Below are 19,825 nucleotides of genomic sequence, written 5' to 3' on the forward strand. Positions count from 1 at the left end.
TATTCGCGAAAAAGGAGTGCAGTACTCTAATCATGACTGCGTAATAAATTTAATTACTAATAACCCGATAACTGATCAATATGTAAGAAACGAAAATATCAGTAATTCAATATTTTCGGGAATACATTCTTAATCTGAACACTTGAAACCATTCAGATTTGCTAAGACATCAAGGGCAATAAAAAATACTGCAAATCGCCCGAGCTACCCTTTATCTTCTGATTAAACCAGTTTGTAAAAAGTAAAAATAATATCAATTTGTTTATGTGATTTTTTTTTTTTATCTATTTACCTATTCCGAATTCTCTTTTGAAGTTTATTAGCGAGTAATAAAGTTAAAATAATAATGAAGTTTGACTGCAAAATCACCAAATCGAGAAGTTAAATTAGAATAATAACAAAGTTCTAACACATCTTTAAATTACTGAAAAATTGTTTCTCAACACTTTTGAGGTTCTCGTTTACGAATATGAAATGTAGAAATTCTCTTCGGCTGCATGCTATTCTACTCAGTCGCTTATTTGAGTTCTGCCTCTGCGCTGCGTCTTTATAAATAATTTTGACGCTTAATTAATATTTAAATAGACTTTAGCTGCCTTATTAGAGCATGCGCTCAATTTTCTCCCTACAGCTTTAAAACGCTGAGCGAGTGGAAATTCTACCAACTCTTAATTGGTCACATTTCTGGTTGAATGTTATTTTAGTTGGACGGGTTCGCTGTGGCCGCCATTGTTTCGTCGCGTTGCTGCAGCATTTTTGTATGCAGACGGTGCACAATACAGTATTTATATACATACAATATACAAAGAGTATATATCTTCACCTAAAATTTAAAATAACATAAGATCTCTTTTCATAAACTTTCAAGCGAAGATAGAATTAATTTAAAATGAAAACTATTCTTATTCAAACAAAATTTGAATTTTGGTTCTAACTTCGATCTGACACAAGAGGCTTAAAAATCTGATATAGATTATATGTAAAATAATAAACTGAATCGTAGTATAAGTGAAAATATACTTCGAATTTTTGAAGATACGTTATTTTGCATTTCAGCTGACGCGGTTTCAGTACTCAATGTGAAATGAGGGCTAAACAGTCTGCTACTTACTGACAACGGTCATCGTCTCGGATTCGGAAACTGTGTTGAATGCTGGTGCTTCACCGGAAACTTCGCATTTGTAGACTCCTGTCGACATCAGTGTGACGCGCCGCAGTGTCACTTTTGTATCTGTTGAATTGCGAACCTTAAAAGAACCAAATCAAAGCAAAGAAAATGTTAAAACAATTTTGTTATTGTAGTTTTTAAAGAACAAAGATTTAGCTAGTTTTCTAACGACATTGCCCGTGAATACATTTTCGTTGTCAGTGTTATCGGAAAGGTAGAAACTGTCATTTATGTTACCGTGTCTTTTACATAAAATACAAACAGCAAGTAATGAGGGATTCACTGTAGAAATATGTTTAGAATTATCCTTTTAACTCTGATTGCTTTCAGAAATGGGAGATTTACCGACTACCATATAGTTTTTAAGAGATGACTGGGATCGGCATACATACATATGTACTATATGCTTCATAAGATGATGCATAAGCAAATAGAAACTAGTATCGGCAAATTTGGACAAGCTTCTGACCATGTCGTTATTATTCATTAATCCACATTAACCATCCGCTGGTCTTTACTTTTAAATTTATTGCTGAGGATTGCTTACAGCCGGAGTACAAAAGGTCAGAAATCACAATAGGATTATCTAAAGTAAAATAAGAAATAGCTTTCGCAATTTATAGTACCAACTGATTCGATATAAACCTAACCTATCGGATATGGAAAGTGATATTTTATAGAGCTGAAATGGATTGCAAGCTTCGGTCAGGTTACGAGGAGATTTTAGTACATACAACGGGAATTGACTGCTAGATTTAGCTAACCTCCTGTTGTTATCCCTCCATTGTGAGAATTTTATTGAAAGTAACATCTCATAATACATTTTTTTATAGCTGTCGGTTAGAAAGATAACTGATTAGATTTAAGCACTATTTTTACAGCAAAAAAAATTAAATTTTTTGGTTGGTAAACAGTAGGCTTACAGTTTTCAGGTTCCTCTAAGAACGCTCCTCAAAATGATTATGAACAAACATCTGAAATATACCTATGTGATATATAATTGGTATTTATTTTGGAAAGAATATGTTTTCCTCTATATTTGACTTAGCCTAGATTTTCTCCCACACTACAAATGACCAAACTACAGTTATACAGACTACAACAACCCCTTATACAAACAAGAGCTAATGAGATAAAAACGGTAGGACTTTTTTATTTCATCGACTATTTTCGCGCTCTTGCAGTAATTTCAAACCTAGAGAATGCTGACACAGCATGACTTGGCATCGAAATAATTTGTTTACTTCGTTGTGCACAAACTTTGCTTGAAAATGGTGGAGGAAAAAGTTAGTCATGCTAAGAAAAAGTTTGAAGTGGCAGAGCAGCAAAGTGAATGTTTGCAAAAAGAAAGCGAGTCAGTCATGCAATTAAATTTGCGTTAGTGAAATAAAGATTAATGTATTTTGAATTTTCCACTAAAATTTCATTATTCAATCGGATGTAAAAAAATGCGTGGCCACCAAAAAATACGAGCGATGGTGAAAGAACTCAACCAACTGTTGTGGCATTGAAATAGGTGGGAGCAGCAACGGGTGTGAGAAAAAGTTTACTTTCAAAGAATTATCGGTGCGCACTATTAAGTAGCGTTATTGAATAAAGAAGTTTGGCATAAGAACTAAGCTATTGATGGTTTGTCATTTCAAAAAAAAAAAGTTCTACACATTTTAGATAAAAAGCTTACCGAAAAATGAATAAAAGTTGTTAAATGTGTCTGGACTCTATTCTTGACGCCGTTCAGGATAATCGCTAAAACGTCTAATTTGTTTTGTTTTTGTTGGTAAAACTCTAACATGTCTACATAAGTGTAACTGTTTCTTAAGAAGCATACAAGCATATGAGTGCGAAATTATACAAGGGCTTGGGCTTGTTATTTGTATGCGTTGGCTCCTCCGTCTTTTTCTCTTCAAACCATTCTGCATCGCGAACTGCACTTACAGACTTAGAGATGCATTCATGCATTTATGTGATCAGATTTCTTCGCCTAGAAATTATTGTAATTGCAAAAGTTTGTGACTGTGGGGGTTTATTGTACGTAATGCCTGTTTGTGGCATTGGTGGTCGCCTTACCAAAGCTGTTAGTCAACTTCTCATTTCTAGCTTCTTTAAACCAGATGTCTTCACATTTGCTAGTGTATGTTTGCTCCATTTTTGTGCAACTTTCGCAAAGAAACATTTAGATATAATAAGTATTACTAAATGATGCTATTTAGCTTTAATATTAGCTCCCAGAGAACATTTCAGACATGAAAAGGCTTCTTATGAATGCCATCACGCGGTCGAATGCGTTCTAATATTTGTAGGAAACTTCATTTTTTGATAACATCAAATCGCACTTTGCATTTCCGGTGATGTGTATACCTACACAATTTTTATATTACATATGCTCGACAGAGCAAATCCATTTTATTTTAGTTGTTGTTGAAATTATTTCAAATTTTAAAAATGCCAAGAAACGATTTATCTTAAATTTAAAAACGAACGGTTTAATGACTAAAGCCATCAGTTTATTTGTCCTAAGTATGTATTATAAATTGCCGAAAAATGCTGTAATTGTACTACTCAATTTATCCTACTCAATCTGTAGTCCTTATTGCCTACGATTGTACCTAATTTTTATATCCACTATCTAGTATCTACTTTGTCCATTGATTGTTTCGGTATATTCTTGGCAATCGATGAGCTTAATTCCATTTGAATCCCAAAAATACTGACTAAAATCTTGCCGTTTGGCTTTGAATCACTTTCAGTGGAAAACAACCATTGAAAGCTTACGATTCGACTCAGGAGGGATTGCTACTACTTGACGCAGAAAATGATTAGTACCAGAATGCTCTCTGAATGTTTAATATGAGTCGCCCACCAAACCTCTTTCTGTTAAGAATTCGTGAATGTGGTCCTCTTGTTCTTTTGAGATATTGTTGATGTTAACAACTGAACGTAATTATAAATTGCGGTGATTGAACAAAATCGTGATTTTTCGATTTTCGTATCTTTCTCCCGTTTACACATTTTCATAATCGGGCCATAACAATGCCAAACATGTGGACCCAAATGCTGTATAAAATTCTTTGAATAATATCGGTAGACCGCATATATCTAATATAAATATTTCAAACTTCCGGTAGACTTTTCGGTGAATATATCGGACAATATCTGAGATACCTTACGAAAATGAAATTAACGTATAGCACCAAAGAATAGCACTTATATTGCCGAAAATGTATCAATTTGTCCATGAATTACCCCAAATCCCATATACCACCTAACATGATTACGCCAACCAGTGTTTTTATCTTCACATTCGACCTAAATCGGCGAGCAGAATTAATTTTAACGATATCTCTTTTCATGCCCTAATAATTTGTAAAATGGTATTATAACATCGCTTCATATATGTATGTTAAAGGTTATTCTGAAAGCTACTAAAAGTATGATAACTCAAACAAATAATCATAAATAATGAGACAGTAGGCAGAGCAAAAGGCCTTTATAAGACAATTGGTTTATTACCGACAACGTTTGGGTCAAATTATATACATATATGTACATGAATTACTTAAGTAATTTCTTTTAAATTTGGTGCGTAACATTATCCTAAGATAGCACATTAAGTCTCGACAACGGGTGTAATTGGACGCATCCATGCCTACTACTCATAAATAAGAAAAAATGAAATTGCAACTTTTTTTGTTATATCAAAAAATAATTTAATTAGAATCGGGTGAATACTTCCCCCAATTTCCATCTATTTGAAAGTACATATATCTGTAAATCTGTGAGATATCTGAACTATCTCCGACTCAATAACAAACCTAGGTCCCATATACATATCTAATATAACAATTTCAAGAATCCGGCTGTCTTTATACCGCATATATCAAAATCAGGCGTACTTAGTGGAAGGAAATTAAAACTAAATAATTTGCCGTGATGAGTTAGTCTATTTTCTGATGTTTGTTTATTTGTGTGTCCATACTTTAAACGGAGTATATATTTTGTTACTCATACGTTTTGTCACCTGAACCTTCGGGTTTATATTTTGCTTTTCTAGAGGTGTTCATGGTATGGCTGCTGCTGTTGAAGAATGATTTCCTGTAATTTCTTTCCTTTAATTCTATCTTGGTAACCCAGCTGACAGATAATATTGTAAGGCTTTGGGTCCATCCGTCCTTGAATTCGCATCACCTTTAAAATTTATTTTATTTAACCTTAAGTCGGGGGTATTCTAGTCTAGAAATTTGAAAAAATCGAAAAAATGTTTTTTCATAACTCTATAGTTTTGATATTCAAAAATATCTCCCTAAAAGGATTTTTCCAAATGCAAATTATTTTCAAAGTTATAGCCATTTTAGTATTGGGCAACTAGACCGGTTGAGCGAATATCGTGTAACGTAAAACTTTAAACGTGTTTTTCTCAAAACTCCTTTTTTGATGCGGTAGCCACAATATCTCAAGGTCTAATCAGTCGATTTATTTGAAATTTGGCAAGAATATTATTTAAATATATCTCTATCACCAGAAGTAACAAAAAATAAAAATTTGAAATTTATAATATTTAAAAAAAAAAAATCGACAAAATTGAAAAATTAGTGAAAAAATCGACTTTTTTTTGAGTAGACGCCATTTTATGAATTTTTTTTATTTAATAATAAAAAATGCCATCTTATGACCACAAATTATCCAAATCCAAGAAAGATCGTTGAAGCCCCAAATACCGAAAACGTGTATTTCAGTATCTGTAGTTGACTAGTTGTAGTTGTATGGGATTTACAATTAAACTTCAGAGAAAATTCTCTCCTGAAAACAGTATGTCTGTATGTTAAAAATGGGTTAAATCCCCCACATATACATAAAATAAATATTTTCGAACTTCCATTTTTTCTGCCTAAAATTAATACAATGGGGTGAAAACTTGACCTACTTCCCATATAACTAATATCAGAATTTTAGAACATCTGGCTGATTTTACTCCATACGATTGGTGGTTGTATGTGAGGTACTTATGAAACCCGTGGACAATTTTTTAAGTATGTGGCATATTAATAGTATGTGTTACTCGCAAAACTAGATAAAATCGGGTCAATACTACCCTCAACTCACATATTTTCTTAAAGGAATTTCAATTACTTTGATTCTTACAATTTGCAAGAGTATAAAATATTATGTTCACCCGAACTTAACCGTTTTTACTTGTTTTAATAACGATTTATCTTTGTGACTAAAATGGATAAAATCAGGTGAAAATTTGCCCTTGACCTCGTATAAATTACAAACTCTATGCACCTAGAGGTATTTTCGAAATGTTCGATTGCACCCAATTTTAGTCCTTCATTACCTGTTTGTTAAAAATGTCCGCTTTTAGGAAGGTATTTTTGGTCTGCTTATAGTAAAATCATAAAACTCTTAGTAAAGAAGTATTTGCACGATAAAATTCTACGTTAAATGGAACGAGAACAGAAAAACACATTAACTAAGCCATTCTACAGAAACCGGACTTCTTAATTTATTATAAAAATACAATTATACATATGATTATATTAGTTTATTTCATCTATGTCTATATCGTCACCTGAAATGCAAAATAACGTAACAACATATTCAGAAATTTACAGTGGCATGAATGAAACACGAAATAAAATCGAAGATGAGTGAAACAAAATATTAATATTGGTTAAGACTGGTTTATATATGACCGCAGAACCAGAAAATGTTGAACATATGTAATATTATGTATATAATTTGAAGTAGTGAAGCGTAATCAATAAGACACTCAATTTCGATTTTTTTGATGTTACGTTATTTTGTATTTCAGGTGACGATATGTAGTATTACCGAAGCGTCGATTTTTCTTGTTCATTGCACTAAAATATATTGAGGAAACTTTTTACTTTTTACTTTTTACTTTTACTGCCACTGCCACGAACTGTTGCACGTTTTTAAGAAATCATCATTAACATAATCATTATTGTGTGGCAACATTAATCATTGTCGGACGGACGGTGCGAAAAAATGGCAGCAGAAAAATTACCAAAGAACTTGTTTATGTAAGTGCCTGGAACCCACTTTGGTATGCACATATATCATATGTGAAAATGTGTGTTTCGCCTTTCGAGTGGCACGTACACTTTCAGCAGACCGCAGAAAGCAAAAAGGTACCGCAATATTCTACCCCTAGAGTTTATGGGCTGGCTGCCTGCGCGGCTGTTGGCCGCTCGTGGTGGCGCAAAAGTCATGTTTCTTATTGGTCATTATTATAGCGGTGTGTAAAACCATTGCAATAAATTGCAATAAAACTGAAATTAAATTTTTTATTAACCTACTATTTGCAGTATGTGGAATATGGAATGCGGCTGAGTGTTCGATTATTTGATTCTCGGTGTGGTGCATGTTCCATTCATGCTTTATTCAGCTAGCTAAAGGCAATCGCTAAGGACACTGGGGACCGAAAGCACAACAGGCACGTTCCTTACTGCCATCGATTTAAATTGCCAAAGCGCAATGTGAGAAAATTTTTCTGCTGCAATATTAAACGAATACAAATGACATAGACAGCGTTGGTGCCATAAATAAGTACACATACAAAGAAAATGAAATTAAGAAGATTCAAATGAGGTTGCTACGAAGGTCAGCTTTTTACTCACGAAAGTGGTTATAAATACATTGGAGCTTTCATGTTCTCTGCCACATATAATTTTGACTTATGTACTTGAAGAGTAGCCTTAGAATAATAAAAAAAATTGGTTATTATAAGATACCATTCAAATTTATTTTCTATTTTAATTAGTTTGGTCCTAAGCTAATAATTTTGAAAGGAAATTTCTGTTGAATATGTCTTAAAACAGCAGTATTTGCCCAATCTTCAAAAGTTTGCCTTATTTAATTTTTCTCTTACAATAAATAAGGGCGCTTCCATACATACATACACTCAGCTCATAAATATATGTACATATGTATACTACATGTATTTTGCAAATAGTATACAACTCCTTTAAATAGTCATCTTCCCTTTTCTTCAGTACTTCAGTATCAATATCCTTCAAGTGAGTGAGTACTTACATCCACATTGACACCGGGCAATGGAAATGCTTGTCCTGGCGGCTTATCGCGCGGCACATAACGGTAAAACTCATGCCCATCCTTGTACCATTTCACCGAGTACAATGACTCGCCGTCCAAATTGTAGCGGCAGCCGAGTACCGCGCTTTTGAATCGCATTATGTGATTGGGTATTTTCACTTCCGTCATCGTGAGCGAGTTGGATATGTCTGGAAGAAAGAAAAATAATAAAATATTAATTGTAACTAAGATATTGTTAAGAAGATTACATTCTTTAAATTAACAAAGAGCCTTCATCAGAGTTACTGAGCCGAAACTGCTCCATTTGGCTACGAAAATGATGTTTTTGCATCAATATAACAAATTTATGGAATTAGGCTACGAACTGTTGCCCCAGTTTATAAACTTTTCAGCATTTTTGTCCTTGATAAAATTCAAAATCGTAATTTGAGAATTTGGTTTGATTCAAATCTTAAGAGATTTCTTTAATAAACGCCGAAAATCTTAAATTCAAATACTGTCCACAATTAGGCCATTTTATACGTGAGACCTAAACGACGGTGCGAGGAACACTCTGTGATACCACATCAAGACGTATGCATATAATTAGACATTGACACTTGGAAGACACCAGGTAATGACTTACCTTCACTAGAAACACCAGAAATTTTATGGCACCTCTACTCATTTACAAAAATTATATGGTATTTGTTTTCACAAACAAAGCTTTCAAGCTACGCAGAGTTGCATATTCATGACTGCAGTTTGCCACATTTTCAAGCTTTCTTTGAAAGCTTAGCGCATATTTCAACAAACCAGAATAAAGGAAACAGGGGTGTCGGCTTTTATTTACACCAACATACTATAAGCGACGACGCATCTACAAAGTAGGCACCCAGATGCATAATTCAGCAAAATAGCGACAATGCTTAGACAAAGCAAATAAGGCGTCACACCTCTAGACACGAGCGCCGGACTTGCAAGCTTCAAAAAAAGAAGACCAAATGGAAAGGTTGCAGAAACTACCACACTGCGTCTAAGCGTACATCCGTCGGTCGCAAACACACACATGCAAACGCGCTTGTTGAGATACACACCCATGTACACATACATCTTTAATGGTGTATTGACTGTCAGCCAGAGTGCAATAACAAAAGGTCATTAGTAGTAGTGGTGGTAAACGGGGCGGCTGCGCAAACAATGGACATTTAAGCCCGGATGAAATATCATTAACTCTAGCAGAGCGTTGTCTTTGTGCCATAGCCAAGCTGAGATGAATGAAGTATGCCTACAACTCTATCAACGCCGCCGAAGCTTACATGGCAGCAGTCACTGCAGCACAAAAATAAAAGTGTAGAATAGCAAAGCGTTTGCTCAGCAAGGCGAAATTACATAGAAGAGTGGCGCTTTAGAAGGTGAATTCAGTGCACATGTCGTAGGGATAAGCCAACAGACACACACACACGCATGAACTTGAATGCAAATAAGTGTCTGCATGTACTGCGTCAACTTCGTAATTGCGTGAGCAGATGAATGTATGTATGTTGTTGTTGCTGCATCCGTGTGCGAACGTATGACATCAAAAGATAAACTTATGCCGGTGCGCACCTTTCGCTGGCAAAACAAATTATGCCCGCCAGTGTGGCATATTTCACCAGAAGACACTGCGACGTACAATCATATGCGAGTGTGTAGTGCACATCTAAGACACGTTGTTTATTTGAACTTTACAAGCAGTGTAAGTTATGTGACAGCCGATGTGTCATTTGCGTGCATTAGCGTGCGCTTGAAACTTTATCCTTTCGTCCTCTCTAAAAGCAGCACAAAAGCAACAATCTGATGCTGCAGCAGCAGTAGGAACAACGCAGGATTTACTGGTGGTGGCACAGAAGAATACCGATTAACTATTGCATCTGTTATCTGTAATGTAATCGTAAGCGCACATAAGAGCATGAAAAGTTGAGAAAGATTATAAAGAAATTTGAAAAAATGGTTGAGAGACTAAATATTTTAAATTTTTACCATAAACTTCCCGATTATTTGTAATATCTAAAAATAATAAAGATAGTCGATTTCAGGATTTCCGTCTGCGAAGGTTGACATTTCAGGTAAAGTCTTACCATTATCACGACAACAAAATTGACTTCTTTGAAAAATATAAGGTTATCAATCATCAACAGTACATGTGGATCAGCTGAAAAAATGGGGAAACAAAATAGTTCAGCCCCCTTTTACTTGATTTTCACTGATAGGAACAATACTCGGACCTAAACATACTTAGCTACAGTTTAACAAAGGTCCCACACGGAAAAAACCACGCCTGTTACTCATAGAACGCCATTTTGATCATTGTCGGTTTTAGCTTTATAATACCATATACATACAATGCAAAAAAGGATCATCTAAGATAAAAAGTCAAAAATATATATCTGACAACTTTCGTCCGAAAATGTTCGAAATATATTCATACCCGTTCTAGTCCTCATACACAGAATAAAGGAACCCCAATACATGGAGTTGAATTTTTACCGAAAGTATCGATCTTATAACTATATGACTTTAAATTATTTCCTTGTAACAATTTGGTTTGGTTATAAAAAATGGATAAAAGTAGGTTATGCCTTCTCTGAGTCTAGATGTAACACATATTCATAATTACTTTCGTCCTTATATTTGACTTTATACTTAGTATAAAAAATGTCTTAAACTGATTAGACCGGCAATCAGTAATTTCCCTCGCCAGCTTATACCTAATATAAAATTTTCGAACTCCCGTTCAGCTAATTAAGATTAGAGATAATCTCTTTCTAATGCCAGTTTATCCTTGGGCCTTAAATGGATAAAATCGGATGTATGGATACAATAATGCTTAAAAAAACTTTTTCAAACATCCGGTTGATTTAAACCTTATCTATTAAACAAAAGGTGAGGTATCTTAATGAAACTCAGATTCAATTCTTCTCTGTGATATGTTATAAAGTAAAAATTGCATAAAATCAGGTAAATACAACCCCTTTAATACTCGTATACACAGCGGCGTAACTATAGGGTGGCAAGTCGGCAAAATGCCACGGGCCCCCAGCCCGAAGGGGCCTCCGGTCAGAGGAAATCTCAATTCCCAACATTTATTATTACACATACACATTACTTAAGTAAAAAAAAAAGTTTTGTCTTTAATTTATTTGTTACCTTCTTAGTTGCATACACAACTAAAAAAAATATACCTACATAGGTATTAAACTTTCAATTCATTAGTAAAAAAAAAATTTAACCCAGTTTTAGAAAGAATGATGAAAATCCAATTACTCGTAATAATTTCGGAAACATGTGTGGACAAACATACCTTGAAGAAAATGACTAAAACTGTAAAAAAAGAAACGGCATCTGGCGAAGGCACCCCAACCGCACCCGAACGTAATGATGACCAGAAAGATATTCAGTTATTTAATTTAGTTGGTTTTGATAAATGTAATAATGGTTAAATAAATTCATATAAAAACACATCTTCTCTTATTGCCATTAAAAATTCACAGCTAAAATTTAGCGCAATTTTGAAATGAGTTTGGTGTATTTTTTTTCTTTCTCAAACGGCAACACTGCTTAAAATTTATGTTGGTAATAATTGCTGATGCTTGGGGAATCCCCGATTCGAGTTTGTATAAGTATATGAAAAACTCCACTATTGTATTACGCAAGAACTCACTAAGCAATTAGCAGTTTATTGTTGTAAGAATTGGTTGTTTGTTGCAAGTAAGGATATATTTAATTAGTTAATTGTGAAAATAGGTTGACAATGTCTACTCGGTAAGAATTTTATTCTAATATTTAAAATAATTTATACTATTACAATTATTTTAATTTTTAATCCACCCATAAAATTAATCATTTACATCGTCGGTAGGTATCGGTAGTAAAGTTTGGAATCACAAGTTACGAAATTATTATTTAAAATAATGATTCTCATCGCGCATTTCAAAATCAATTCACTATTTTGACATTCGTAACCACCAAAACTATTTCGGTACCTATGTTCATCGTTCTTTCAAAACTTACAAAATTTGACACTTCAATTGAACTTTGAACAATCGGTGGACTTTCGTTATAAATATTTTTACGGTCGCTTTTTTTGGCATTTGTTAGCAATTAAGTAGATTTTTCAATAAATAAAAACTATAGTATTATTACAAACTTTTCGCGGTTTTGTGCGAAAAACGAAAGCGAAAGAAGGAGTCTGAAAAACAAAATAAAAAGTTACCTAAAATAAATCAGTACTTTAATAATCAAGATAGTATACAAGAAGAATCAAATGAACAGCGCGACGGAAAGGCAGAAAATGATGACATAAGTGGCAATATCGCAGGGCCCGATAACAGTGAATATTTAGATTCAGAGCAACCACAACCAGGTACGAGCAAATCTTTAAATGAATCATGTTTGGACATAGAAAAATTAAAATCTTTACCGCATGTTACTGATAAAGGTAACTTTAAAGAACTCAATGATCAAAAACGGTTTGTGATCGAAAACGGACAATGTAAACCAAAAGGCCCCTTTTTAAGGGATAGTAACAATAGATCTTTCTTAGATAAATATTATTACACTGTTTCTAAATCTGGCGTAAAGTTAGAACGTACATGGCTGTCCTATTCTCTATTGCTTCAAAAAGCATATTGTGAACCATGTTGGTTATTCGCTAATAGGGCATCTAAAAATATACAAAACATTTGGATGGAAGGCTATGATGATTGGAAACATATTGTGGAAGCCATAGAAAGACATGAGACATCGAAAGAACATTTGCATTCATGTTTTGTACATCGACAGTGGCAGTTACATGGAACACTAGATGAAGAGCAAGCTTTCCTGAAGTGTGCACTGCATTTCTGTTATTTCTCACCATTCCTGTAACTACGGCTAGTGCCGAGCGATCATTTTCAAAACTGAAATTGATAAAAACTTATTTAAGAAATTCTATGGGACAAGGAAGGTTAAGCTATTTGGCTATTCTATCCATCGAAAATTCTATGGCCCGAAATTTGAACTTTGATAATGTCATTAACACTTTTGCTGAACAGAAAGTCCGAAGAAAGGAATTTTAATAATTAAAATTGTGTACTTAAAATAAAATAGTGATTTCAGTTCAATATGTACTTTAAATTAGGCACCTTTCGTTAAAAGGGAATAATTAGAAAATCAAGAAATTATAATTATAAAGTTTGTATGTACCTACTTCACGTAATGATTTATTAGTTAACTCTTACAAATAAAAGTGTATAAATAAATATTATAAAATAAAAAATACTATTGTTGTTGGTTCAGCTTCTTTATATATTGGGGAAGTGGGAGGGCATGGGGCCCATTCGATGAATTTGCCACGGGCCTCGAACGGTATAGTTACGCCACTGCGTATACATATGTATATTCGCTTATAATAAAGTTGAGGTGAGAAAAGAGTGAAATAGGGCCACAAGCACACCACTCATAATAAAAAAGAATTTGTCTCAAATTTTGTATTTCTAATTCTGTCATCTATTAAAACCACATGCCTACGAGTGGTAGAAAGCCTTCAAAGACGGTCGATAGTTGTTGAAGACATGCCTCTTTCTGGAAAACCTCTTTAACTGATGAAAATATTAAAAAAGTGGTAGAAAGATTAAAAAAGAGTTCAATATCTCTGGACTGGAAAAATCGACGACATAAGTGTACTACATGGTGGATGGAGTCATGTGTAGAAGTTCACGCAAGTGAGGAAAGTTCTCTGATCGCCATTCACTTGGGAGTGGCCAGAAACGATTCTTTTACATATGACTCAAACAGCTCACGACTTCCGGTCTTTGACCAAGCCTAAGAACATCCGTTTGAAGCCGAGCTAAAGTGAGAGGGCAAAACATCCCCTGCATAGGGTTGTGCGCTGAGTTTGGGACCCCCCACGTAAAAAAACACTCCCAATGAAAAAACAACCACAGCCTCGGATAAGACCCGTGAAAGGAGAATCGACACACACCACCTCTTCGTCGATTTCAAAGCTGCTTTCGACAGCACGAAAAGGAGCTGCCTTTATGCCGCGATGTCTGAATTTGGTATCCCGCAAAACTAATACGGCTGTGTAAACTGAAGTTGAGCAGCACCAAAAGCTCCGTCAGGATCGGGAAGGACTTCTCCGAGCCGTTCGATACCAAACGAGGTTTCAGACAAGGCGACTCCCTATCGTGCGATTTCTTCAATCTGCTGCTGGAGAAAATGATTCGAGCTGCAGAACTTAATCAAGCAGGTACAATCTTTTATATGAGTGTACAGCTGCTGGCGTATGCCGATGATATTGATCGGCTTTAAATATTATGTTATTGCTATAAGATACATACCTAGTTACTTGTTTACATGAACCCTTGTCTTTACGTTGTTTACTACAAATAATGACCATGCTAAAAGCTTTATCTATAAGGTATGCAGAAAATTTCGCGCACAAAAACCGTAGATTATTTCAAACACTTTGGATATTAAAAAACTTGTATTTCTACAGTGATTGCTTATACAAGACTCGTAGCTTCATAAATTCAACTTAAGCATTCCTTTTCAATGTGTATGGAAATCGCCACAATGCATGTGTGGAACATGCACTTATTTGTATATGTGTGTGTAGTTATGTGGCTTCTTAGTACTTTCACTTTTTTACTAGTACGACGGCGTCAACACTTTGCCTGCCTTGTCTACCGTTTATTTGTTTGGTTGCCTTTTGCAGGCGCTTTTCACCGTCTTTACTGGCGTGCATGGCGTGCGGGTGTTTGTACTGCCGCGGGACAATCATGGCGGCAAAACTGTTGAACAATGAAGTCAAGGGAAGAAAACAAGCCAACGATCTAGCATTATTTCCCCTACATATTTATGAAGAACGACGCGTATGTGTGCTGCCGCAGCGCCCTGTGGCAGCAACTATGTAGAAAATCAATTTCGTTCTTCATTTGCAGCTGGCAATTTGCATAATAAGGTCGTTTGGCGCAATTTACATGTGAATGTAATAAATTCTCTCTGCGTGCGAGTGTGCATGCCTGAAACAGTGAGTGTATGTGTGTGTATGCGGCAAAACACCGGTTGCAATCACGCAGTTGTTGCACACACAAATAGTGGAATTTGTGTTATTGTTATTATTTTATAATTGCGCACATATGCATTTGTATTTATAGATCGATATGTGAAAAGGTGAATATACATATATTCTTCTGTACATATACGTGTATGGATGTATACTAGGGTGACTCAAAAGAATTTTTTTTTTTCAATTGGTACTCGCAAAAATAGGTTCCTAGACACCTCTAAGAAAGCCTCTCCAAATATGAGTTTTTAATTGTAACGGGAAGGTCCTCCGCCTAACGGTTTTCTATTTTTCGGTATCAGATAGAAAAATTTATATCTCGCTTCCAACTACTTGAAAAAATATCTTGTTAATTAGGTTTTGTAGGAAATTGAATGCTCTAAAATATGGTCTCTTATGATTTTTTCGTAAAACCACGACGAAACTCGTTAGCTTGTTACTTTATGTTCAAAAAAAAATTAATTAAAATGTTCTACTATTTTCCTTTTTTATTTACTTTTCCTATTTCCTTAGTATCATTTCATATTACGCTTCATACGAGTATATGTCCCCTTTTTGACAGAGTGCTTTTACCAATAGGCTTTGAAAGTGTCAAAAGAAAATAAATACTTTTGAAAACAATTTTCGAAAGTAGAAACCGATTTCTTGAAAGTTGCTTGGTAAGAAAAGTGAGACTATTCCGGGAATCTCTTGTGTATTTCTTATGGTTCGGCGGTAAGTCAAGATCCTCCTTACCCGAGAGTACTTCTTCGTACAACAGTATTATTGACACTTCCGCTTCATCAACTCTATTTTTATTAGTAATTTATAACAGTATCATACCGAACTCTTTGATAGGTAGGTTAGGTTAAAAGGTCGATACTATTAAAACCGTCAACAAGCCACAATACTTGGACAGTTTAAAACGCCGGTCCATGATGAAATGTAAAACTCCTTTAGGTACACTAAACATATAAACCAACAAAGAACTTCGAGCCTACCCCAAATTTATTGAGGTAATCGTAATTTTTCAGTTTCAGAAGTGGTTTATTGGCTCCTCTAATGGTTTTAGTAGGGTAGTCGATTGGAACATCCTTCGCTTGTTCCTATCTAGGTTTGCTATGCAGACTCTGTGTTCCTAAGAGTTTTTCTGTTTTTCGACATATGACCGCACACGCGGAAACAGTTCAAAGTAAAAAAGTGAATTGGAGAAAAAAATAAGCAAATCTGCAAATAAATAATTAAGAATAAGAAATATAAAAAGTTAGACGAGAGTAATGGAAAATTCCTTTACAAAGCACATAACTGTGAAGAAAAGAGTTGTTGGCACTAGAGAAGTAAAGTCTGTGCTCTGGCTGCAAGTTGGTTGTGCAGGAGTTTTGTAGAAGAAGCAATTTCATGCATCGTTTAATTTTCATTCGGGTTTAATTTGTGCTGTTTTGCGCTTTTGCCTTCATTACTTTAGTTTTCTACAAAATGCCGCCTTGCCATCTGCTCATCTTCTATGTCTCTCCTCGAATGTACTATACTATACATCTACATATACATATACATACATATACATGGTGGCGTGTAAACCCATTATGTTCTTATGACTTTGCAAATTGTATATGTATGTTTGTGTGTGTGTTGTGCTACACTCCTTTCCCAGCTGGCATTTGAATATATTTAATTTTATTTTTTGCCATAGCAAACTATTTCACTACTACTTTATCTGTTTGACAGCTATACACACATATATACACATTTTTAGTAGTGAATTTGTTTTGGAATATTTCTTCATAGCGCCTTTGAAAATGGAAATATTTATTTTTTCCTTGACTGCCTTGGCAAAAATTGCCAAGAAGTTAGAATTGATGAAAATTTACAAAATAAAATTATATGAAGCGCATGGTAATGTGTACGCCCCTTCACCTAATAAAATCCGGTGTTTTGTGATTTCTTCTCCATGTAAATGCACGTATGTATGTACATACATGTATATATTTCGCAATTGTTGGTGCCTTTGCTGGTATGTATGTATGTAGATATTTAAACAATGTTGCTAGCTTGTGTGGTGCTTGAGTTCTTGAATCCTTGTTGTTTTTGTTGTATTCATTGTTGGTGTCAAAGCCGGTGTTTATTTGTTTTAAATTGCTTCAACTGCTGCACACACTCCCGCAATAGTACATTTCAGCATTTGTCGGTCTATTCATTGTTTTTGTTCTGTTTCAGCAACACAACTTTGGTTGTACAAGCATACATAGGTACATACAGTATGTAATATGTATGTGTGTATGTAACGGGCATCTATTGTATTTACATATTTCTCCTTCGTTTTGTTCTTTGGTCTGCCTAAGCCTTTTTGTCAAATTGCCTGGAATTTTATGAACTTAATTCTTTATTTTTGCAATGGTAATTTTTCGAGCTGGTAATGCCGGCTTAAGTGCCACTTTAAAATGCCATGAAATAGTAGCAAAAATGTATTCATTTCAGCCATAACATAAAACCTAATGAACGGAAAATAAAAGCAAACTTGTGCATTGGCGAAACTGTTCACTTTAAACTCTTTTTCGATGCTTAAAATCAAATCTTTTTCCTTTCTTTGGAAACATTTTGGGTAAAGCTATAAACTAGCCTCTCAGCATTTATTTATAAGTAATTACTTTTGTTAAAAATTTTTGCAATAAAAAATTATGTTATTAAAAGCAATAAATATTTTAGTGTTCTGATTGATCTGGTCGTATGACTTTTAAATCGTATATTAAAATTATTCAAACACTTCGCCAACCCTTAATGGTGGACCACATTTATGGGTGGGAAACAACAACAACAAGAACAACAATGAAAGAATTCAGTAATCCTTGGAGAACCAAAATTGTAGTGAAAGTGATATTGAAAATGGACAATATATAGTAATGGACCGTTGCTCCGATATGTTCAAATAAATGAACTCCGTTTCTTATTGAGGTGAAAAAGTAAGATTTTTTAATTTACATTTCGACCGAAAGCCCATTCGTCGAAATATTTTTTTTTTTTGGTTGGTATGACTGTTATTGACATCTGTGCCAAATGTCGCATGAAAATAATCATTAGTGTTTGGAATATGCTTGTATTTCTGAAGTACATAAAGTGCATTGGACGATTTTTACGATGGGTGAAATTATTCAACAAAGACGTTCCATTCAATTTTGTGTCCCGAAACATATTTCTGGTTCCCAAACGTTCAGAATGTTGGAAAAGGCCTTCCGTGATGATTAACACGTCACCAAAATAAAAGAATTGGTACTTAAGTATCGACGATTAACAGCCAAGGATCCTACTGGCATTTTTGAAATATCAGAAGGATCAGTAAAAACCATTTTGGAAGATCATCTGGCTATAAAAAATGAAATCACGATTAATTAAAAAATCACTACATTTTTTTTTAAAGCAGTGTCCTGTTTTATCCCGGTAGTGATATCATGAAACGCACCGAAACTGGCGATGTGTCTTAAACCTATGCTTAAGACCGGGAAACAGAAGATTAATTGGTCGAGTATCGTGGCAAAACTGAGCCGAAACCGAAAGAATCACGTCAAAGCAAGTAAAAAATCGAGCTTATGTTCACGGTTTTATACGATTATCGAAATGTGGTGCACTCCGAAGTGCTTCAAGCTAGCTGGTTTTTGCATGCACCGTCGCATACTTCATTGATTCTTGAGTGAGTTTTCGCCAAATTTTCCATCAATATCATCCCACATTCCGCAACCGCCTTATTTAGCTCTGTGTGATTTCTGGCTGTTCAAGAAATTCAAACGACCGCTTAGGAAATTGTCTTTAACAACTGTTTCTGGGATTAGAAAAAACGTTGGCACAAGTGTATTGGTGCCAAAGGATTATTACTTTAAATTAAGAATTTCAAAAATATACACAATGTCTTACTATTTGTTGCTCATAGTAGTATAACCTTAAACTGCTCACTTAGAGAGAGGAATACTTCAATAAAAAAGGGGATCTATTTTGAGATTATACAATTCTAAAAAATAATTATTTAGATCTACTTTATTTGAGTAAAATGGGTAGGTTACTCGCAAAGTTCGAAAACGGTGTTAGTAGAGAGAAGTACGTCGATTGCAATATATGATATTAATATTTACATGTAGTTTTAGTACTGTGTGGTGAGTTCAAATCCATAAGTGGTAATAAAACTTTATTCCTATGCACTTTCTCAAAATTCAATGACTTAAAATCTACTCGGCTTTGAATTTCAACTTGTTCATATTTATCATATATTCCCAACTCGCGTTATTTTATAATCTTATGATGTTTCAATCCCCAAGAAAGATTTTTAATAGACTAAGTGAGTATTTTAAGTTTCAATTATCATCTATTCACCTCATCTGGCAGTTCTTGAAGTCAAGTTCTTGAAGTCAACCAAGAGCCTTGGTAAAATGCTTGAAATAGAGAAAAATTTTTTTAGGCTCCTATTTTGTTGCAATATTCTAGATAAGATTGCCTTTTCTGAATGCCCATTTATTTCAACATTCATAAAATTTGCCTCTGGAATCACT

At 34.5% G+C, this 19,825-nt stretch overlaps 1 protein-coding gene across 5 annotated transcripts in view; it reads right to left on the reverse strand.

The window, feature by feature from the left end:
• Positions 1-19,825, reverse strand: part of LOC105228719 (uncharacterized) — a 76,730-nt gene that overhangs the window by 21,140 nt on the left and 35,765 nt on the right. For all 5 annotated transcript variants that reach the window (XM_049446458.1, XM_049446454.1, XM_049446457.1 and 2 more), the window contains exons 3-4: positions 8,225-8,433; positions 1,112-1,247 (exon numbers count right to left, since the gene is read on the reverse strand). In XM_049446458.1, the coding sequence (XP_049302415.1) occupies positions 1,112-1,247; positions 8,225-8,433 (345 nt within the window). The remainder of the gene's footprint in view (positions 1-1,111; positions 1,248-8,224; positions 8,434-19,825) is intronic.

This window comes from Bactrocera dorsalis, chromosome 1 (assembly GCF_023373825.1).
Source record: "Bactrocera dorsalis isolate Fly_Bdor chromosome 1, ASM2337382v1, whole genome shotgun sequence".
Classification (NCBI taxonomy): Eukaryota; Metazoa; Arthropoda; class Insecta; order Diptera; family Tephritidae; genus Bactrocera; species Bactrocera dorsalis.